The sequence below is a fragment of the Pocillopora damicornis genome, chromosome 4 (genome assembly GCF_964200805.1).
Source record: "Pocillopora damicornis chromosome 4, jaPocDami1.2, whole genome shotgun sequence".
NCBI classification, from domain to species: Eukaryota; Metazoa; Cnidaria; class Anthozoa; order Scleractinia; family Pocilloporidae; genus Pocillopora; species Pocillopora damicornis.
Window position 1 is genome coordinate 2,906,268 of NC_142673.1, and position 23,006 is coordinate 2,929,273.

At 38.7% G+C, this 23,006-nt stretch overlaps 2 protein-coding genes across 2 annotated transcripts; one reads left to right on the forward strand and one right to left on the reverse strand.

The window, feature by feature from the left end:
- The first annotated feature begins 1,133 nt into the window (after positions 1-1,133).
- On the forward strand, positions 1,134-11,629 carry LOC149046476 (uncharacterized). The gene is made up of 9 exons (XM_089203455.1): positions 1,134-2,112; positions 6,125-6,296; positions 6,724-6,982; positions 7,700-7,927; positions 8,280-8,534; positions 9,129-9,314; positions 9,589-9,711; positions 10,544-10,675; positions 11,028-11,629. The coding sequence occupies exons 1-9, from the start codon at positions 1,311-1,313 to the stop codon at positions 11,220-11,222; spliced, it is 2,352 nt and encodes a 783-aa protein (XP_089059581.1). The 5' UTR covers positions 1,134-1,310; the 3' UTR covers positions 11,223-11,629.
- A 2,032-nt stretch (positions 11,630-13,661) lies between these two features.
- On the reverse strand, positions 13,662-22,061 carry LOC113665253 (uncharacterized). Its single transcript, XM_027180927.2, has 9 exons — positions 20,476-22,061; positions 18,738-18,906; positions 17,644-17,902; positions 16,871-17,104; positions 16,168-16,328; positions 15,963-16,056; positions 15,374-15,556; positions 14,747-15,001; positions 13,662-14,555 (listed from the first exon to the last, which is right to left on the reverse strand). The coding sequence occupies exons 1-9, from the start codon at positions 21,386-21,388 to the stop codon at positions 14,337-14,339; spliced, it is 2,487 nt and encodes an 828-aa protein (XP_027036728.2). The 5' UTR covers positions 21,389-22,061; the 3' UTR covers positions 13,662-14,336.
- Between the last annotated feature and the right edge of the window lie 945 nt (positions 22,062-23,006).

The following is a 23,006-nucleotide window of genomic DNA, read 5'->3' on the forward strand; positions in this document are numbered from 1 at the left end:
ATAGCTGCGTTTTCGCGTTGTAAACCTGTTTAGTTACCTTTTGTTATGCAAAATTTGCCATGAGTTTGTCGCAGCATAAAAAGTCGCACAGCATGTGAAAACCAACTCGACATACCACATTACAATAGACAATTATAACTTTCATACGTTTCCTGGTCACGTCTGCATTGATTTATTGAAACAATGATATCTCATATGCTTGTAAATGTGAGAACATCACAGGAACGTTTTCAGGCTTCTCAAAATATGACAACGTTCAGCCTCAGCTCCAAACTTAGACTAGCGTGAGAGCAAGCCCTCGTTAAGAGCCCTTCAATACGAGCGTTTTTTCATCCACGAATAAGTTTTGGGACTTGAGTAACACTAGCAGGGTGTCACGCGCGTGGGAATTTCTCATGGCGTGAAAAGACAAAAGAAAGTTAGCAGAAGGAAGCCGTCAAGAAGAATTTAAAGAATTTCTTCGCGACCAGGTGTCCAAAACACCACCGTGCCCAAACTTAGACTAGCGTGGGAGCAAGCCCTCGTTTTAGGGTCGCCCGAAGCTGTGAGAGTATTCAGTCTCTGCCTCGACCCTATTAGCATGAATTCGGTTTTGGTCATGTTCAATGTAAGTTTGTTTGCTTGTAGCCAGTTGAAAACGTTTGCTAGGTCTTCATTTAGACAAAACTGAACATTCTCAAGATTACTGCCCGCATATGTAAGGTGCGTGTCGTCAGCGTACATTCTTGGTTTACAATTTGATAAGCAATTTGGAAGATCGTTAATATATAATAAGAACAATAATGGACCGAGGATGGTCCCTTGAGGGACGCCGCATGTCAGTGAGTAGCTATTGGAAAGCGACCCGTTCACAGAGCATTTTTGTGTGCGGTTTTCTAGATATGACTGAAACCATTTGAAAGATTTGCCATGTATACCATAATAGTTTAGTTTCGATAGAAGAATCTGATGATCAACAGTGTCAAAAGCTTTCTTCAAATCCAGAAAAATCACTCCATTGATTTTCCCATTATCAATATCATATGCCCAAGAATCTGTCGCTTCCAACAAAGCTGTTACAGTTGAATGATTAGCACGAAAACCTGACTGGTTTTGACACTTAAAAAATTAAATTATGTAAATATTCTTTCAGTAGACAATAGAGGCGTAAAAACAATGCTCTGCCCTGGCCACAACTTTATATTCTGCTGATTCATTAGATAGGAATAACGTTTATTGTGCTATGCCTCGATCTTCAAAGCCATCCGACACGAGTACATGAGGTGGACCAAAGTGGCAAGGTATTCAGGGGTTGCTTCTAAGTAGAAATCATGGCTGACTACACTGCATTGAGAGGGAATAGGTCAAAGAGTAGAATATTCCTTATCCTATTCACTGCAATCGCTGCTATCGCATTGATCGTAGGAATCGTGTTAATAGCGCTTGCAATTAAAAAGAAAGGGGAGACTGACAATGAGGCTTCATCGACATCGACGTCGCCCGCAGCATCATCCTTCTGTGACTACTCTGAAGAAGCCAAACGGATCCGTCTAGAGGAGATCATTATGCGCGCAAAGAAGACATATTATGAGAAACATCCTTTCATGCTGCCGGAAGACCCCGATGCCTCTCGAGAGGAAATCAAGAAGAAGTACACATCATATAATCCTACGCCGGATTACATCAAAAGTGTTACTGATGCAGCGTGGAGTCTCTACAATGAGGTCAAGGAAATAAAAGTGGACTCTAAAAAGCTCAGGCCACGCGAAAGGAAAGCACTAGCACAGCTGAAACATTATTTGAAGACTGTATTCGGTCAGCCTTTTGACATGAATTTCTACGCCGGAGATTGGATGATGGGTCCAACATTCTACTGCCATCCGAGGCAACAAGTCATCTGTAACTTGGGTGCGCATTTGCAAGGATTGCTGAGAAGTCTAAAACCAGAAAACTTGCAGGATATAGAACTTATAGAAGAGAAGCTGAAAACTCACAAGAAAGGAATTTTGAGATACATAGAAAATCTGAAAATGGGAAAGTTGCACGGTATGGTTCACAGTCAAGATGCTTGTGAAGCGGGAAGGAATGCACTGAGAAATAGGTTCCTGGAGATCGCTTTGAAAAACGAAACAGGTTTGTTTTATTTTTTGATTTATAATGAGGTATGGGAATGTTCTTTCTTACAAACTAAAAATATCTTCAGGCGCCTTGATTTTATTGCTTGCACTTTCTGTTTCTTTTCATTTCGCCAAAGATTGCACTTCTGTCAAAGTGACCCAAGTGAAGCTGAACTTAGATTTGTTTCCATCACTAACAAGGAGAAATTCATTTTGATACTTGTTTCCGCCGATCAAGAGTATTGTTTATGTAAAACAGCAGCAGTTTCTTGATGTTTCTGAAATGGCCATGAAATGGCCATGAAGGCCAGGCAATTAACTAACTAGTCAGAGTGTATATTAGTGTAATCCCACCTCAAAAGCAGAATAACAACACGTGCCTCATTCCAACGCAGAATGGAACATAATTCTGTAAGACGCATGTATAAATGAGTTCTAGTTTCCCCTCATCCAACAGAGTTGAAACTAAAGCAAGCTGCATAATTTTCAATCAAGTAATCAGTCAACAAAGTAAAACATAATTCGGTTGCAGTAGTTATCTCTTTGTTTCCTAACTGACAAAATCTAAACCGAAAAAGTTATTTATGTTCTTCTATGCGTTTTAAAGAACGTGCTTGTGTTTCAAATTATTAAAACGTCAAGTCTTAAGAAAACAGGACTGCTTTTATGTAGCCGAATTAGATGTGACAGAAACACAATTCAAGACTGTTAAATTTTGCGAAGATACCGTTGTTATACTAAACTGAAGTAATTTTTTTTGAAACAGAAAACCTTTAGGAAAAACCTGACGATCAAGTTTTCTTGTTATCGCACCTTCATTGTTGTGTAAACAATCCCACCGCTTGGATTGCTTAAAACAGATAAGACGTATTTCGTACGCCTTTTACAAAAGTGATGCCTTGTGCATTCAAAAAAAGGCTTAAAGACCAAAAAGGTTTCACATCTTTTAGGTGAAAACATCGATCTGACTTTTTTTGTTAACCGATATAGCCGGACCAAATATTCGTCCTTCGCGTTGTTCAACCAAAATCCATCTAGCGATGAAGAACGATCGCTCCATGAGCATAATTTAATTAACATTGGATGATCTTCCTCTTGAGCAACCTCTTGAAATAGTGAAATAGATCATTATATATATATATATATATATCTCCATTGAGATTCCATTGAGAGTCTGGAACCAGAACCAATGATTTGTCAGAACGAGGGGACTGTCGTAAGGATCCAAATAGACCTCGAAGCAAAAACAGTCGTCCTACTTGAAGCACGAAAACCGGAGCTGACCATGAAGAAGCGATTTGTCTTATCTTTCTTTCCGATTGGTAGAGAGAAACGCACGAGTTTCGTCGACCAATGAAGGTGCGAATTAAAACAAAAAAGATGCAATTTCGGATGTTTTAAAATTTGTACCGCTTTTTAAATCAATTTTTTTTCTCAAATTTCTAGGTGTGTTGTATGAGAAATGCATCAGCCAAGCTCTTAAAGATGATTATTATGTTAAAATCATGGACAAATTGAAGAGCAAATGGAAGAGTAACCACAATAAAATGACGTACTTTTTTAATTAATTTTTTAAAATATTTTTGATCACTTTTTTTAATTATTAGTTTTAGTTTTTTTAAATTAAATTTTTAAAGTGTATTTAAATTTTTTTAACCATTAATTTTAATTATTTTTTAAATTATTTTTAATCATTAATTTTTTCATTATTTTTTAAAATGTATTTAATCTTCTTAATTTTTTTTAAATTTTTCTGAATTTTTTGTTTCTTTACTAATTTTTACTCAGTTGTTTATTTTTAATTATTTTTAATAAATTTTAAAATGATTTTTAAACAATTTCTTCCTTTTTTTAAAATTTTTAAAATTGATGTGTTATTTTTTTATAATTTTTTACCGAATTTTCTCATTATTTTTTTAAATTATATTTTTTGTTAATAAATTTTTTAAACTTTTTAAATTATTCTATAAACAATTTTTCCAAACAGCTTTTTCAATAATTTTTTAAATCAATACTCCTTAAACTGAGCTAGCGAGTAGCGCTCTGCAAACAGTAGTTGTAAAACTTCTCTATTCTCCGACGCGTTTCGTCTAACTGTCATAGACTTCTCGAGGGAGTCTTACAAGTTAAAACTAAACGCCTGCATTTAAAGCCATAGTTAGCGGCTATACGGGGGCCAATATCTATCTATATCTATATATAACTGCATATATATATATATATATATATTATGAGGGGAAAAAAGGACGTAACTACGTTTCCCGACAAGCCTGTTTCGTGAATCGCTTCACTCTTCAGGGGTTTAATGAAAGAATATTCATGTGACTATCGTTTATATACTAGGGAAATTTGCATAATACGCGGTAAACTTAAAAACTTTAGAGTTCAGCTGTTGCGTAGCAACGCTTTGTTTCTGTGCCGGCATGAAGATACGAGTTCGTTACGCTTATTTAGTGATGAGAGGTCGGGTCGGTAAATTATAAGGAATTTTTCTTTTAGGCAGAGGTTGCATCTTTTACTGGAGCTGTTGTAGGGAGAGTTAGATGATAAGACGCGCCATGAGATAGAATAGTCAATGTTGTCGTTCTTGAGTGTCCAGATGTGTTTGCTAAGTTCGGTAGAGTTTTTGTGCTTGGCGTGGCGGAATGATGCGGTGTGATTTCTGTGTCTTGTTTTGAAGCTGGTTTCTGTGAGTCCGATGTATGTTTCAGAGGTGTTGTTGTCTTTCCGTGTGACGGTGGCTTGATAAACGACTGAGGATTGAAGGCAGTTACCATCGAGCGGGCAATTGTTCTTTTGTCGGCAGTTGCATGTTTTGTTGGTTTCCGTGTCGTCTTTGTTGTCTTTCGTGTAAGGTGAGAGGGACGAGTGTAAGATGCGCTTGTTGTGGTTGTCGATGACCTGTTTGGTGTTGTTCATGCAGATCATGATGATCAAAATCAGTTACAGCTGCATGAACAACACCAAACAGGTCATCGACAACCACAACAAGCGCATCTTACACTCGTCCCTCTCACCTTACACGAAAGACAACAAAGACGACACGGAAACCAACAAAACATGCAACTGCCGACAAAAGAACAATTGCCCGCTCGATGGTAACTGCCTTCAATCCTCAGTCGTTTATCAAGCCACCGTCACACGGAAAGACAACAACATCTCTGAAACATACATCGGACTCACAGAAACCAACTTCAAAACAAGACACAGAAATCACACCGCATCATTCCGCCACGCCAAGCACAAAAACTCTACCGAACTTAGCAAACACATCTGGACACTCAAGAACGACAACATTGACTATTCTATCTCATGGCGCGTCTTATCATCTAACTCTCCCTACAACAGCTCCAGTAAAAGATGCAACCTCTGCCTAAAAGAAAAATTCCTTATAATTTACCGACCCGACCTCTCATCACTAAATAAGCGTAACGAACTCGTATCTTCATGCCGGCACAGAAACAAAGCGTTGCTACGCAACAGCTGAACTCTAAAGTTTTTAAGTTTACCGCGTATTATGCAAATTTTCCTAGTATATAAACGATAGTCACATGAATATTCTTTCATTAAACCCCTGAAGAGTGAAGCGATTCACGAAACAGGCTTGTCGGGAAACGTAGTTACGTCCTTTTTTCCTCTCATAATATTTATATATATATATATATCTATATATCTATCTATCTATCTATCTATCTATCTATCTATCTATCTATCTATATATATATATATTGAAATTCCATTGAGGGCCTGAAACCAGAACCAATGATTTGTTAAAACGAGGGAATTGTCGTAAGGATCCAAAAAGACCTCGAAGTAAAAACTTTCATTCTACTTGAAGCGCGAAAAACGGAGCTGACTATGAAGAAGCGATTGGTTCCTGCTTTCTCTCCGATTGGTGGAGAGAAACGCGCGAGTTTTGTCGACCAATTAAGGAGCGAATTACAACAAATAAGATCCAATTTCGGACGTTTTACTGGTAAAATTCGTACCATTAATTTTAAAACAATTTGTTTTTCTCAAATTTCCAGGTGTGTTGTATGAGAAATACGTCAGCCAAGCTCTGAATGATGATTATTATAGTAAAATCACGGACGAAATGAAAAGCCAATGGAAGAGTAACCACAATGGAATGACGGTGAATGAGTCCTTAAGTGAATACCTTGTGGAGTACATGGGAAAGCCAATGACAGAACTGTTAAGGTAAAGCAGAAGAACTTAGAATGATCACACAAACCTATGTTTTGAGGACTCCACACAACCATACCTTTTTTTGGGTAAAACTAGCACTAAAAATGCTTTGGTGGTTCTCATTATGTGTTGATCATTCTAAGTAGTAAGCTTGTAATTATTATACTGAGCAACCAAACAGTATGAATAAAGGGGTAAGTTTCTGAAGAGAGTGCGGAGCTGCGTGCATGAAAGGTATTAAAAGAAGGGTCATTTTTATCCACTGAGTCGATAATGTAAATTGGCTAATGTAATGACTTTACACAGCTGAAGTAACTTTTTAATGTTGAAGATCAAACAGCTTGATCTTAAACATTGAAAAGTATCTATAAAAACCGCTACAATTCAACTATGGTTTCGAAGCATGCTTTACCACTAAGTACAAAGTACTTTCCCATAGGTATCTTCAGTATGAACATTACCGCTACTGCGTTCCAAGTAACGTGTCCAGTGGATTGGCCTCTCTACCTTTAGCTCACGTTTGGTACGATGGAAAGGAAAATACATCTTGGCCAACAAATCCAGAACTATCTAACGGTGACAGGTTGAACGGTTCTGAAGCATACGCTATGATCTTACCATATTTCACGACTAATGATATGACGCCGATGGATGTGCACAGGCTGGGATGGGAGCAGTTAAAAATGCTCTACCCGTTGGTATGTGTTTTGCAGATTTGAAATCAAGTTCTTGGCGAAAAAGACTCTTTAGGAGGGTTCTTTGAGAGTTTTTCTCACTTTTTTTTAGAGTTACAGTTAGGATTATTAGTGGAGACCATTAACTGATCGAATTGACAAGCTGCACCGTTCTCAGCAAATCTCCCCTTCCATTCTCTGTATACAGAGAAGAGTTTCACGATGGGTGATAAACATTTCGAATAATTGCAAATGACAGAAAAACCGAGTAATGTGATTAGTTTCTTACTATCTAAGCGTTAAGGCCGCACAGGGGAATATGGGCCCGAGGTCGTGGCAGCACGAACAAAAACGACCGTTCGCGGACAAATATTTCCTAGAACAGTTCAGGCAAGCGAGGTTAGCAAGTAGTTTATATATGGCTCTCGGAATCAACTTGTTTACTCTGAAGTTGCCAGCTTTCATGAAGAACAAGAAAATACACGGCGTATTGCCGTTTCCTTGGAAACGGTCCGATATGGCAAGATCTCGACCAATAAAGCAGCAGTTAGAGCGCTCGACCACCTTGCCATATGATGAAAGCTTTTATGCTATGAGGCAAGATATGCTAAAGCCAATGTTCTCTTGAATAGAGGTAAAATTTTGTGTGTAAATGATCTATGAAATGGTATGGGTTTGGAACTCAGAACTAAAAGAGCATCCTTAGAGAACTTTTAATAACTTACCACTGCTTCTACATAGGCTGTGGAGGCTGCCAAAAGTGCTACTGGAGAACATAACGAAACTACAGCGATCAAGAAATTCAAGGAACAACTCAACTCTACTGACGAATACTTCAATGATGAAGCTTTTCCTAAAAACGAATCTGACGAGGATGCACACGCAAAATGTAGCAATATCGAAGGTGCTAAGAAATATTGTCCGACCAGATGGAAAACCCTTGAAAAATGGTTTACGGAGGCCAGATCGGTATGAAGTGATTTGTACTTTTTGGCTTGTTTTTGATCCAAAAATGGATGAACAACAACGTTATGCAGTCGGTCTAAAATGATTATAAATTGGTACCAATCTGTTAGAAGCTGTTATTAACTGTCATTTAATTCTCCATTCCATCAACTCTATAACTTTACATCTATTACAATTGTCTGACAGTGGATTTAGCCCTAGAATTAAAATCCCATTTGCATTGGTTTTATTTCCGTCAGGTTTCTCATGTGAGGCAGTTTACTTGGTCTTACCTTTAACTTTCACAAGCTTTTTCTTTTTTTTAATGGTCTTTGTAATTTCCCTTTTCAACATGATTATTCTTTTGTTGATATAGGTTATGAGTATGCTGTACCCTAAAATTACCGACATGTTTTACTTCGCTGGAGACAAACACTCAACACCCAACTGTCCTATAGAACTAAGACCAGACCTGAACCCATCCAGTGGTATACAGAGCTACGACGGAAGTGATTCAATGTGCACAAAGCCTGCCCATTACAACATTCCTTTCTTCCTGGATAGACTGGGGCCAAGGTTTTCTGAGTGGAGTGTCAATGCCCATGAAGCTCGTCCAGGTCACCATATCCAGGTGACAATTTCTAAATTTACGTTTGTTGTTGTTGTTGTTTTTTTTTTTTCAAGATATGCTTTTGTGTCCTCTTTTGTTGGTAACCAAATTAGCTTACATGGTGAAATTACTAGAGAGTTGAAAAGGCACAGAAAGGGGAAGGGAAAGTCATAACTTTTCGAACTCGAAGGTTATTTTAATACGGGTATACTGCTGATTTACCATTTTTTTTAAAAACTTCACCAAAAATGAGGTACGCGTTTTTAAACGCTTTGATTATTTTTCAATTATTTTGAGACGACTTGGTTCTGAAAGCCTGAATGCACAATGCATGACCATTGGGTTCACTGTGACCTGAATTCGATTCTCGAGTCAAGTTGAGGTTAATATTCGTTCTCCCATGATCCTTATATCCTCCTTTCCCAAAATCTAACACCTCAAAATGCAATTTGACCTAGGAACAGTTTGCAAAGAGCTACCTCGCGGGTGTAGCACAACTAAATCTTTTTACAACATGTCGGGTTGTTTGGTTTACTTTTAAAATTCCTGCAATTCGACTTTCTTTCAGACAGTTCTTATCATTTTAGATGTCACTTACAATTTTTACTGTGGTAGATCCAAGGGAATAGAGAGCACTTTAAAGACACCTGTGGAGGTACAATCGGTTGGTTAAGCTCCAAGACATACTACACGGCGTTTTTGGAAGGATGGAGTCTATATGCTGAAAATCCATTAATATCAGACGATACTGATGTCTACGATGGAAGACCACTGAAAAAGTATGGCATGCTGAAATGGCAGGTTAGTAAGGACGATAATCAAGAAAATGATAAAATGATAGTTGAACTGGAGATCGCACATGGATGGAAGCGCTTGTCTCCCACCGCTGTACCCTGGACTCGAGTCCCTGACCTCACGTCATATCTGGGTTGGGTTTGTTCCGTTCTCTTTGCCTTCCAGGGATTTGTCCTGGGTTCTCCCGTTTTGCTCCCTCCGCGAAAACCAGCACTCGAAAATCCGGTAGAGAGAAAGTCACCTCGTAGAAGTATCGATGCTGACGTTTCTGCGTTTTCAGATCTGGCGAGCAGTAAGACTGATCGTAGACACAGGACTCCACTACACAGGAATGAAAAGAGACGAAGCTATCAAGTTATTCGTCGATAACGCTTGGGATGACTCTGACTTCACTCGTAAAGAGGTGAGGAGAGTGTTTTCGGCTCAAGGGTGTTAAGATGCAATAGTTTACAGTGTTCTTACAGCGTTCATTTGCTAGCTTGACTTCTACTTCCTCTCTTCGTTTTACTTCCTCTGCAACCTCCTCAGGGGTTGATGCCATCCCGTAATGCAGATGGATACCCCGCTGAGTCCATACTTCCTACGTTGTCATAATTAGTAGTTAAGGCGAAGTGAAATCAGGGCTTGTCATAAATTACATAGCAGAATTCATAAGCTGGATGTGCAAGGAAGTTACTTCGGGCAGTAGACGGACATTTAGATACTTACTGAGGAAAATGCATGCTACAAACGATTCAGAATGGCCGCGATCTAGTAATCAGGATGAGATAGTTTACAGTGCTCTTGCAGCGTTCATTTGCTAGCTTGACTTTTCTCTCCTCTATTCCTTGTACTTTCTCTGCAACCCACTCTGGGATCTCGTGATGCAAACGAATACTCCGCTGAGTCCATACTTCCTACGTTGGCATTATTAGTAGTTAAGGCGAAGTGAAGTCAGGGCTTGTCATAAATTCCATAGCAGAATTCATAAGGTCACGTTCCTTCATCGTCCCCCAACGAAGTGGATGCGCAAGGAAGTTACTTCGAGCACTAGACGGACATTGCAGAGCTGTTATTGTGTTTAACACTTACAATGCACATTGCCAAGAAAGATGAAACAGATTTAGATACTTATTAAGGAAACTGCATGCCACAAACGATTCAGAATGGCCGCGATCTAGTAATCACTGTGATATGCTCTTGCGAAAAAAAAAACACTAGTAGACTTTTATGATATTATTTCTTCTATGTAACAGGTAACACGTTATCAGAGCTGGCCAGGCCAGTCGACCTCGTACATGGTTGGCAGGATAGCCCTTCTAAAAAATAGAGATCATGCAAAAACTGCTTTGGGTAAAGACTTCGATCTCAAAGACTTCCACTACCAGGTGAATAACAAAATAGACATAATATGATACACATAATGATTTGGATTTGGATTTATCGTCGTTATACGAGGTAGAGAAAAAGTATCCTCAGTCAATTTATTTTTTTCAGTGAGTCGTGGTTGCAAAATGCTGGGGCTTTTTTTTCTTGTCTGTTTATTCATTTTTTTATTTCGTTTGTTTTATTTGTTTAGTCTGATATCCTACATTGTTCCATTTCTGCAGCCACATTTTCTCTTTTACTAGCAAAGGGCCTAAATATTTACGCACCTCATTTCGTTACAGAACTAAAAAAAATGACAAATATCTGCTCGCACAGTCCAAATTAAAAGCTTTTCTTTAACTTATTTCTCAGTTATTGAGTCAAGGTTCTTCACCACTCGCCTTTCTTGAAGAACACATCGAAAATTATGTCGAATGCGTCAAAGAACCCAAGAAGGAAGGCTGTTCTGAAATCCTTAACCCGCCCAAAAGAGGAAAGGCAAAGAGTAACGATGACAAGTCTGCAAAGAGTTTGGAGTCCTTTGAGGCCTACAGGCATTATGCTTGAAAAGAACAATATTCCATGTCTTAGTATATTGTAATACAAAGACTGGACGGAGAAATACGGCACAAAAAAAATCAGCTAATTAGTCAAACAGTACATGCCACATAAAGTGACAGCTCCTGATAAACAATTTGTTGCCAGCTTTTTTTTTTACACTTTGCTTCCTCGATATACTGCCCCCGCACGTTTTACTGCACCAATAATCACTGCTGCCATTGTTATTTAGTCATTACTGCCAATATATCTTCATTTTTCATAGAGGTATTATTTCGTGGAGGAAGTGTTAACCACTGCTTTTATTCACAGAAAAACGACCATGTTGTTCGCAGGGACTTTCCGCTTAGAAATAAAGTAGAAGACAAATAAAAACACTTGACATAAACAATAAATTCCCTATCCCGGTCATTAAACTGTTGTTCAGCCTTTGATTTTTCTTCTCATAAAATTTCTCAAAGATGTTATGACAGGAAGAGCCATAGGCTTTCCTAATGGTCCTTTTTGTTATTCCTCGTGCTGAAAAATGCGCGCACACGCCTCGACTTACTGAGCGCGCGCTTGAAAAACGGTCCGATTGTTACGTCATTTACAACAAGTAGAAGAAAACTTCGCTTATGTTCCGATTAGTACAGTTGCTAAGCTAGAAAAAAAGAGTGAACCTTTTAAGCGAAAAGCACTTGCAATGGCTTCGGTTATCAGCGAAAGTTTTGTGGCAAGAGCAAGTTATCTATCTGATGAGAAGGAAAGACAGATCAACAAATTGCAAAGACAATTTTATGAACTTAAAAAACAATGTCACAAGTAGTTTGATGACTTGGACGATGTTGAAGATATGTGCAAGCAGGCCAAGGAGAATACGAAAACGGTCCGATTGGTACGTCACTTACAACAAGTAGAGGAGAATTTCCCTTGCGTTTCGATTAGTACAGCTTGCAAGTTAAAAATACCCGAAATGGCTTCGATTGTTAGCGAGGATTTCGTTGCAAGAGCAAGTTATCTATTCAATGAGAAGGAAAGACCGATCAAAAAATTGCAAAGACAATTTTATGAACTTAAAAAGCAATGTGACAAGAGCTTTGATAACTTGGACGATATTGAAGATATGCGCAAACAGGCCAAGAAGAATATGACAAGATTCCAGTTGGAAGCCAAAGCGGAGAAGGAGATCGGGAAAAGAGATGCACAAATACACGTCAGGCTGTTCTCTGCTCTGACAAACATGAACGAAAAGATGAAGAAAGCGGAAGGAGAAGATTTGAAACTACCAAAAGCGAAAATACCTGAAGCGGCGAGAGGGGCTTACTATCTACAAGAAGAGGTCAAGTTTGTCAATTTGTTAAGATTGGATGCGCCTTGTTCTTAGACGCCGTCGGGGCGTAAGGACTGTTTAAGGTAACAGAGCCATACTTCGTCTGAAAAGTTAACAGCCTTTAAACGAACTTGTTTCTATTTAATTGCCATCTCATTTAAAAACACGGCAATCTTATTCTGAGCTTGAAATTAACTTTGATTATGGATATTGTTGTGTGTATCAACTCCAGTTTTGAGCTGACGTTTCCCGTATAGTTTTCAGGGATTTTTTTGTTTTTATTTAGTTATTTTATTTTCCGTCTATATGTTTGTAAAATAAATCATGAGTTTCTTGGTGAGGTATTTGGATGGAGACTTTTCGATCAAAAGTAACTTCTTGTCAGAACAAGTCTTACTTGAATGGTTTACCTTCACGAACAGATGAGAAAATTCGAAAAACCAGTAAGGATAGTTAAAGAAACCTGGTTAAGAGTCCTCAGAAAATTTTGCTCTCGTTTCATTTATGCATTGATTAGCATCGACTCCAAGTATCTGGCTTAGATTTCCTGCCTCACTTGCATAAACAATTTCACTTAAAAATATTCGCCATGCATTTTAATACTGACCTCCCGACCCGGATATTTCGAGTTAAAGTTTTGCCTCTTGCCGGTTGCCACATGTAACCTTGTTACGTCTCATCTAATTTCGTTTTTATTAATTCTTGAGGTTTCATGCCCATCACTGGCAACACCTACGAGGGTCAATAATAACAACAATAAAACGTAATAAAGACAGGTTGTTGGAAGTCAGTTGCCAGTCATAGAGGGCTTATTTTGATATTGCGCAAGGATTTTCTTTAGCTTGCAGATAATGTTGGCCTGCATACTAGTCCTTAACTGTTTAAGGCCCAAAAGTGCGAAAAAAGCTGCTTTTTTTATGGTTAGTTAACGACAGCTGAAGTGCAACAGTTTTGCTTGCGCTGTACTCAAAGAGAGAAAGGAGAACTGGTGACGAGTTATTGGAAGAACAAGATTAAAGGTCGATCTTGTAGCGAGAATTTTGTCAAAGACAACGTCGGCAGCCTAAAAGCAAATTAAAGCAGTTCACGTCGTCAACGCTACAGGGAAAGAAGGATGTCACCAAAACTCGAAAACATGCACTCGTTCATCCTTTATTCGATTACAAAGCTGTCAAAATTGTCATTTGTTTTAAAAGCCTGGTTTTTACAGTGATTACACTCTTATTTCCGAAATGTCATAAATATTCTGATCCTACTATTTAACAAGCGTTTTCACTCAATTTAAGCTGGCTACAGCACACGAGCAAGTTATTGAAAAAGAAGACTAAAACAGGCTACTGAAGCATTAATTTATTAATAGTCTAATGGGTTCGTTGCTTAAAGGCGACTTGATAAAACTTGAAACTCTTTCATAGGGTGTTTGTAAATATGAAGGATTTAAGTGGATGAAATGCTCTACGCGATGATTCATTTACCAAAAAGCTCCTCAGAGTTAAAAACTTTGATGTTTTTCATTGAACGCGAGATACATGGTTGAACTGTTAAAGGGAGTACTGACTGTGGATATAGCTAACGAACGTTATTGACAACGTATAAAAGTCAGTTAGAATACATGCACTATTTTAGAAATTGTGTGAAAAAAGTTAGGAATCAATAAAAAAATGTAAATGCACTTAATGATCCTTTGGGGTATTGCCAGTGAAAGCATTCACTTATGACCCGACTTTTCGATGGGATTTCTTTTCTAAACTCGGAGAATTGCTACGATTGCTAACTAGAAGTACTGGACATACTAAAATTTTGTAAGCTCATCAAACATAAAGCCTCCTTGGATACGGCCGGTTGAAAAAGTTGGAATATTCTGAGGAAAGTTGGTTCTCAGCATGGCTTTTTCGCTTCGTTTTCACTTCAACGCCTAATGGCTGCAAGACGAGCTCGCATCCGGGAGATTTATCGTCTAACTTGCAAGCGACATATTGCTGGATATGACTCTCGAGGAAACTCATCGGCGCAGAGCCCTGGTTGAGAATCTAAAATTGAAAACAAAGATTGTGAGTTTTCGCCCATAAATGCAATACTGATTTTCTTAGTACCCAAATAAGAAAAAAGTACAATTTAACAATTCCATACAAATATAGAATGGTATAAGCCAGTCATATAACATCAATAGTCGTGAACGCAATAAGAAATGCATCTAGTTATAAACACTTCCATATTTTACCTGGTAATGAAAGTCCTTTAGGTCAAACTTTTCCTTCAACTTCCTCTCTGCGTAGTCCCTTAACTGCTGAATCATCAGCTGACCAATCATGTACGCGCTAGCTTGACCCGGGCCAGACTGGTATCGAGTCATTTCTTTGCGCGCAATATCGGACGTATCCCAAGCGTAATTGGCCAATAGATCTAGTCCTTCTCGGCGAGTCATGCCCTTGCTATGGAGGCCTGCGTCCAGTACAAGACGGAGGGCCCGCCAGAGCTAAAGATAAAAAGGAAATATGGCAGTAACAATACGAAACTGCAACAACAGCGGAAAAAGTTTCAAGGCTAAGAGCACCAACAACTTTCATACATGCAGTAAAACTTTTAAATGCCTTGAGGATAATTACAGTGAAAGTGATTGCCCAATTTTGTCTCTGAGAACTATTTGATGTTGTACATTGGAAAGTTGTCTGTATTCATTTTGCGGGAAAACATTTGCGAGGTTAAAAACCATCAGCTTTTAAGTTAAAATAAAAAAGTCGATTTAGCTCTTTGGTGAGTGTCAGTCCTATTGAATTAGGCATAATTTTCAGTGTGCAAACGGTGATCAAGCGTCCTCTATGTTAAGTATTAACAAAAATCAACTTGCTCTCCATTTTAGTGCTCCATATCTCTGCCACGGCTTATTATCGTACGAATCAGTATCTTCAGCTATAAGCATCTCGGCATATAGTCCCCAGCCCTCCGAAAATGCAATTGACTGAGAGATCTGGTTCACCCAGCCTATCACACCGCCACACTTGTCCGCGAAATGTTCAACAAAACCTTGAGCCTAGGACAGGAATTGAAATTAACTGAAGATGTCGATAATGATTATTCATAAGGTAAATCAGCTTTCAAACCAAAAGATCTCGACAAAGTTTTAGTTGTTCCAGTTTCGTTGTTCTCCCTGGATGGGATATCAGCTCATCCTAGGGGTATTTTAACCCCCCGCCCCCTCCCTCAGGAATTTGTGACCGTTGGCCGGTAGTAATTTTCACGCCCTCTCCCCTGCGGTAGCAATTTTCGCGCCAGCATAATTTATAAACGAGCAATGCGAGAGGAAAGCGACCTGCTCAAGAATACAACACATAGACTCGAGCTGGTCGATTTTTTTTTCCATTCCCACAGCAGTGAACTGAAAACTATATACAAAATAGTCCATCTACTGTAAGGGACTACTGTTATTATACACCTACCTGAGTGTGGTGTCCAGGTCTCGCCTCGTGAGCATTGACACTCCACTCGCTGAAGACTGGACCCATGTTTTCGAGGAAAAACGGAACATTGTACCTACAAAATTTCAACTAGCCTAATGAGAAAGGTCAGCTGTGTTAATCAAAACAAAGGGGTCCCCAAAAGTTTTACTTTTTTGGCTATTTGATGATATTTCCTACGCCTCACCTGGAGTTCTTTGAACAAACTGCATCACTGAGTTCGTAGCTTTGCGCGGCAGAGGAAGGATTAAAGTCCGGAGCAAGCTGAACGGGGCAGCTTGGCGTGGTCTGCTTGGCACCAGTGAAATGAAACATGTTGACTGTTTTTGGCTCTAAGAAACTCATAGCCTTCGGAAAATGAAAATGAAGAAATAATTTTGTAAAAAGGGAATATGAAGAAAAACAAGAAAGAAAACTTCCATCAAGATATGTCACATTTTTTGAGATTTTGAGGCATTTGAGTGTTTTGTGTAACTTGGGATTTTTACACAAACGGAGTCGAAACTCGTTGAGACTACGAAACTGAAGAAGGAAAATACAACATGAAATAAGAAAAAAAAATAGGAACTGGAACAGGAAAGAACCCAGACAAGAAAATATCTCTTGAGATACGTGAAAGCCACTGCATTTGTCCAGATTTTGAGACCCTCGTCCGCTTGTAAATGCTACAATCACGGAGTCGGGGGAATCCCAAAAAATCGCCTTAGCCACTCTGCGGAAATTTAAAGCAAATCCTTTTAAAGATAAATCTGTCATTACGAGGGTCCAGATAAGAAAAAGAAACAGAAAAAGGTAAATTTTCAAGCTCCATGACTAAATAAACTTAATCATCAACCAAAAGTGACATTTACATTGCGCGCTCTAATACAGCTAAACGTTGCATTAATTACCTCCCTAGAAGCTTTGAACCAATTTTGTAGAGCCTCCCATCTCTTCGGGCAAAATTCCTTGGCACCTTCGATCGTACTGCAGCGTTCAACTGCCAACTGGTTGCTTTCATTCGCTGGTATTGGCTCTTTGTTGTAGTACATGTCTTGAGATGTAATTCTCTTTTTGAATTCCTTCACGACTATAGCATCTGGGTCTGCTTTTTTTCCGGTGAGGTTTCTCGCAAGAGCAAGGATCTACATAATGGCAAAAATATAAGCTGCAAGTTAAAATGGGGTGTTTGGAGAGCTCGGTGCGTTGAGCTGAATTGTGTTTGTACCAGACAAAAGATCAAGTACTAACTTTAAAACAGAGCCAGTCCTTCTAATTAAGGGCACACTTAATTTGAAGTCTCGCTTTGTTGTGTGTCCCGTACCTTCGTCTCTCATTCTTGTGACCTCTTCAAATGTATTTCTTCTTCCTAGTCTTATTTTAGCATTGTGATCATCGTGAAAGCGATTAAATAAATAAAATAAATAAATTAAGCGACCAGTAGTGATATAGTAGGATAAGCTAAGTAGCAAGTTACCCTGAAAAAGTTCGGAAGATCTAGTCCTAAATTACTTTCACTCTAACTTTTTCCAAATAGTTAGCGTTGTCAATGTAATCATTCCACGTGAATATTCTATCCAATCCCGTTAAATTTGGGGCGGCTTCTTCTTCTCCAGCAAAGACCTCGCCGAATACAATTCTGATGAAAGATTCCAACAGAAATTATAGATTCATCCTTTAGTACCTGAGGATAGGTTTGATTCAAGATCTCCCATCCCTTGTTGTACACCTCGTCAGGGGTCATATCAGTTGAGATAAAATAGGACAACATGCTGGCATAAGTCTGAGGCCCGCTGAGAATCTCCCCCGTGCTTAGGTTCCTCACGGTCGGCTGTGAGAAATCAGGTTTGCCGTCAATGTACACGTATTTCAAGGGGCGGTTAAAAAGACCGCTGGAAATGTTGCTTGGAACACAATGGCTCGTGTGCTCTTTTTCCAGATAACTGAAAGGAAACAATCCACGTAAGAGATGCAACGCCAGATATCTAAAGTTTGCAGTTTTTAACACCGATATTTTGTTTACCTATTCTTTCGAAAATGCGTTTTTCTTAAGTTAGGGATTACATTGTTGCATCGAGATAGAAACCGTGCATGCATTGGTCTACGCTCAAGCTCTCAGCAGATTATTGTGTTGTGTTTCTGACGTCTCTGTTATTGCTTATCATCTCTTTTCGGCGGATGACAGATACAGGTAGATGAAGGGGAAGTAGCAATCTTCTAAAGTTGGATGATGACAAAAGAGTGCCGCTGCCCCTCACGGTTGGGTTGGCTGGCGGCACAGCAAGTTACGGAAGGAATTCGTCTTTTTCCTGATAGCTTACAATTTCTGACACCTATTTATTCTTCCGGGTGGAGATAGGTATTGTTAGAGTTTTAAGCGTTTTGCCAAAGAACGCAACACAATAACTCATTTTAGGGCTTGAAAGTAGACCTTATGATCCGAAGTTCGGCGCTCGAACCCCTTAGCGACCATCAACATGTGAGTTTCTCCTTAAAATATCAATAAAAATATCAAGCAGACAAGTATGAGAATAACGATAATAATAATAGGAAAAGTTAGGGGATTATCAATTGATCCAAAACCATTCTCTCCCAAATAACATCATGAGAAGTGTATGACAGACAGTAAGGAGAATTTCTTAGGAGATCTTGGAGATGAAACAGATAATCTGGTGCTTCTCTCACTTTGACATGAAGAGGCATGTTTCAATGTGGATCCTAAATTTGAGAATTCACTGAGACTGTCTTTATCTATTTTGCATGTCTACTCAGCAATACCTAAATAATCCATTCATTGGTGCACCGACATTCTGGATCAAGAATTCCTCCATGGAGCTCTCCAAAGTCTTTCCTGTGCGTTTATTCCATTCGTCCCTCATTTCCTTCGTCAATCCTTCGTAGAAAGAAGGATCAAGCAGCTTTTGCACAAACGGTTCTTTTAACACTCCTGGAGGAAAAAAAATACATGAGTATGAGAATTTTTCCTTTTTTATCATTGGCTTGCATGTACCGCATGGCTTTTTCAAAAAGTACTTTCTTAATTTTCCATAATCTTATGTTTTATTTCGATTCAGTCTCTTATTTTTTATATACCCCTATGGGATTATTTAGACCCTGTTGATATCTCACAGGAGCATTTTAAAACACTACTCAAGACGAAAGGCTAACGTTCAAAACGTCAGCTTAAGAAACTCGTTATGGTGGCCAATTGTTGATGAAAGCAAATCAACTAATCGACAAATAGACCGCCTTTTGATCGAGTGTCGCAGGAACAAATCGATTTCATCACGACGGCCAATCAGCAGGAAGGATACTGAAATATCACATGGATACCAATGAGAACTAAAACTCAACACCAAAAACGAAAGCAACTGACTGAGTTACGAATGGTTTGATGCCTAATTCTGATTAGTTGAAAAGGTGAGTGAGGCCGATGTTATTGTCCAATCAAAGAGCGTTAAAAGGCAGCCGTCTGAATGCAATGTGTGATTGATGAAATTCAAAATCTGTTTTAAGATTATATTTCAACTTTAAGGAGACAATCTGCCTCTTCTAATCTTTAAAACAATTCTGGTGGGAAACTTTTCTGACATTGTTCTTAGACGCAAGTTTTGTTGTGAACGCAAATAAATGCTATTGCATACAAACCTTCATGGCGCAAGTTTATCCGAAAAACAGCTTTCTGAGAGTTTGACTCAGCAATTTTAGTTTACACAACAAGACGCCGGTTTTAGTGACGCTGATAAATAAAGCATGGCCATTATGATTATTGTCTTTTGTCTGATTAACTGCTGTAAACAATCCGTTTCTAACAAGTAATGATTTTGAATCCGAAGACTGTTGCAGTTCTTAATAAAAAAAATTTACAGTTTTCTTTCAGTCTCAAATCAAGCAGTGAGTCGTGCAGTGTAAATTTAATTGGCAGAACTTATCCATACCAGATTACAGAAAATTGTATAAATATCCCATGGCGAGCTTAGATAGTATTCCAGCACGCGTTTAGAGGGTCACGCCAATCTTCACCAACTACCGAGAGGGTTCTTAAATTGTTACAAATTGAAGCAAATAAACTGTGTGACTTTTTTAAGCCCTCAAGAGATGCCGATAGGCAGTTAAAAGTGTAATATGGAACGCTTGCCAATGAAACCGTCCCTTACTGCCTAAATATAAAGAGTCTAAAATCCGAATCTGGCTGAGTAGCTACATGGCAATTTTTTCAGTGGTTTGGTTTCTTTTCCTTCCGACATCGGACCTCAACCTAGCAGTTTAGTTCATTAATTTCAGTTCAGAATGATGATGAAGTTACGCATTATTCCTGATTAATGTTTATCCATGTATGCACTAAAAGAAGCCGCGAGACTTTTTTAAGTGATAATCTGCCGTGGGGAGAGATTGTTTGTAACTCGAAGCTATCATGTTTTCGAAATTATGCGAATTACGAGTTTTTTAATATTTAACAACACTGAAATAACAGAAGAAAACTAGTGAAACCAGCTGCACACTTTTAGAAACATACCTTCTCTCTCAGTGTAAATATGGCTGAAGTATTCCTTCAAGGAATCAATCCCCGCACGACACTCTTCAATTGAACCAACCATTCCGGCCTTTACTCCAAGCTTCACATTTTGGGTGTATCGACTAATCGATTTATTGTAAGACTCCAAAATATTCCGAATGACCTCCATATCGCTTAAATTTTTAGGTGCAAAATGCCGTAAACTACCGGAAATTTCTTCTCCTAGGACGCAGATCGGCTGCCAACAGAAGAAATTCGGACCCAACATCCAATCACCCGAGTAGTAATTTCCGTCGTAAGGATGTCCGAAGACGTGCCGAAGATAGAATTTTATTTGTGATATTGCTTTTCTCTCTCGTGGCTTCAGTTTGGCCGAGTCGATATTTGTCTTATTGATCTCCGTAAGCAGTCGCCAGGCTCCGTCTGTTCTTCGTTTGATCTCGGAAGGTGTCGGATCGTAGGGTTTGAAATCACGGCGGATTTCTTCGGGTGTCTTACCTGGATTGAAACGTAGCAAATTTGGGTTTAAGACGTAAGTTTCGAACTGAATTTTCTCGAGAAGTTTGTAAAGCGACACTCTCACAGCTTCCTCTGACGGCGCACACTCGTCTGAGTTTGCAGTTTGAGTTTGGTTTCTCTGCTGACTTTTATCCTGTTTTGCATCACATTCGCCCTTGTGTTTATCTTTGGCAAGCGAGATTAAAACGATTCCAATTATCAAGCACGTTATTCCAAGAAGAACGATAATAGCAACGATAAACCTCTGGCTGTTGCAGCAACGCTTACTTTCCACGTCGACATCTTGGTTATCAGAGTCACCTCGAATTGCAACAGTGGAAGGATTTTTAATCATGAAACTGTCCAGTTCTGTGCTATCGACTGAACAATAAGTCGCTGTAGATACCTCTGCCATGATTGCAGTTTCAAAATCAAGGCACGCAAAGCTAAGAGCTGGAAAGTGCAAACTCTTTGCTTTGCAGCAAGGATGAAGTCTCCCGCTCTGGCAGAATTGTACGTGGAGCGATCTAATTAAATAAACTACTCAAATATTCAAGCCACTTAGTTAGCGGCTAAATTAGGCCTTGTGGTACCCATCGGGGAACTTCACACATCTCGCGTGTGATTTGTAATAACTGATGACTTTACCAGCTGAGAGTTTTTCTCAAACGCGTCGGAGGTGAATGTAAAGTAACTAAAAGCAAAAAGGTCTTAAACAATCAGGAATTGAAAGATCAGAAATTTCTAATTTTCTTGACACTGTTGGAGGGAACGAATTTTGAGGAGCCGATAAGCAATAATGACGTTATTGTCTCGATGAAAATTTTGATCTAGCCGCCCTGCGTAGGCAGGTGTCTTATCTTTCCATTGTCTCCATAGCTTAGTTTTCTAATTGTTATTATGATTATTATTATTTAGAGCATGAAAAATCTCATAATGAGGCTAAGGATCAATCTAACCTTTGCTAATTCTGCGTTGAATTCTGAATGAAATGAATACGCAGATATTTTTTAGGAATTGCTTTTCAGAGTTGTCAAATATCGATTGCATGACTTCCTGATAAACAATAAAATAATGAATTTTTTTAGAGGAAAAAACCTTGTTTGAATCTCATTGGCATTTGAAAACAGACAAAGACTTTGTACGGCGTACGTCTTCGGTGTTATGAAGTAATTTTTTCCATCCGTCTCATCGACCAACTATATAATCTTGCAACATATGAATTAGCGTCTCTCGTTTCATTAATAAGAAAGTTTTTCATTTATTTGTTTTCGTCAGTGCAGTGAGTGGTGGGCTTTCCTTCAGTACGTAAAAGGAAATTTGTCGAATAAAATCGTTTATTTAAACTGAAGGCGTTTCTGACCAATTACGAAAAAATTGAATTCACCTGCCATCATCTGATGTCGTGCTGATCTAAGAATCTGAGCGGGATTCTATCTACAGTGGAATCAGAGACACCTAATCAACGCCGTAGATTAAAAATCAATGGGAGCAAATTATGAGTGGGTGTATAAATTAAATTAACCTTTCAGCTTTGCCTGTACGTAACAAACTTAAAAATGTCTATAAAAATATTGCATGTATATAATTTTTTCTTTATTCAGAGGCTGATAAAAATAACATTGGACATATCTCAAATCAAACCTTTTTCCCCAAACATCAGGTTTCTGTTTTAGTGGGTATTGCAAAAGATATGAATATTTGATGGCTTCAGCACAATTTTGTTTGACAATTGTATGATTTCCAGAACTAAACGAAACCACAAATGATAAAATGTCAGTCTCCGCTAACATAACCCCTAAAAACCTTTGCACTCTATTGTGAAATTTTTCTGTGCTGATAGCATTTGTGACCCCTGTGCATTAGGTGGTAGCTAACTCAAATGCTCGGTTCTAAAAAACATAAAATAATGGGAAATGAGTCAACAAACAAAGAAACAGTTTCTTCGCAACGGAAGTGAGAAATACACGCAAATGGTTTAAACTTGTTTTCCTTTCTCTAAAATACACCATTGTTAAAAATTTATCGGAAGC

What these genes read in the sequence shown, in the direction of transcription:
- LOC149046476 (XM_089203455.1), top strand. Translation starts at nt 1,311, where the DNA reads ATGGCTGACTACACTGCATTGAGAGGGAATAGGTCAAAGAGTAGAATA. An exon ending in ATGGCATGCTGAAATGGCAG is followed by an intron (nt 9,315 to 9,588) that starts GTTAGTAAGGAC and finishes CTGCGTTTTCAG; the next exon opens with ATCTGGCGAGCAGTAAGACT. An exon ending in CTGACTTCACTCGTAAAGAG is followed by an intron (nt 9,712 to 10,543) that starts GTGAGGAGAGTG and finishes TCTATGTAACAG; the next exon opens with GTAACACGTTATCAGAGCTG.
- LOC113665253 (XM_027180927.2), bottom strand. Translation starts at nt 21,388, where the DNA reads ATGGCAGAGGTATCTACAGCGACTTATTGTTCAGTCGATAGCACAGAA. An exon ending in GACCTGGACACCACACTCAG is followed by an intron (nt 15,557 to 15,962) that starts GTAGGTGTATAA and finishes TTCCTGTCCTAG; the next exon opens with GCTCAAGGTTTTGTTGAACA. An exon ending in TAAAGGACTTTCATTACCAG is followed by an intron (nt 14,556 to 14,746) that starts GTAAAATATGGA and finishes TTTCAATTTTAG; the next exon opens with ATTCTCAACCAGGGCTCTGC.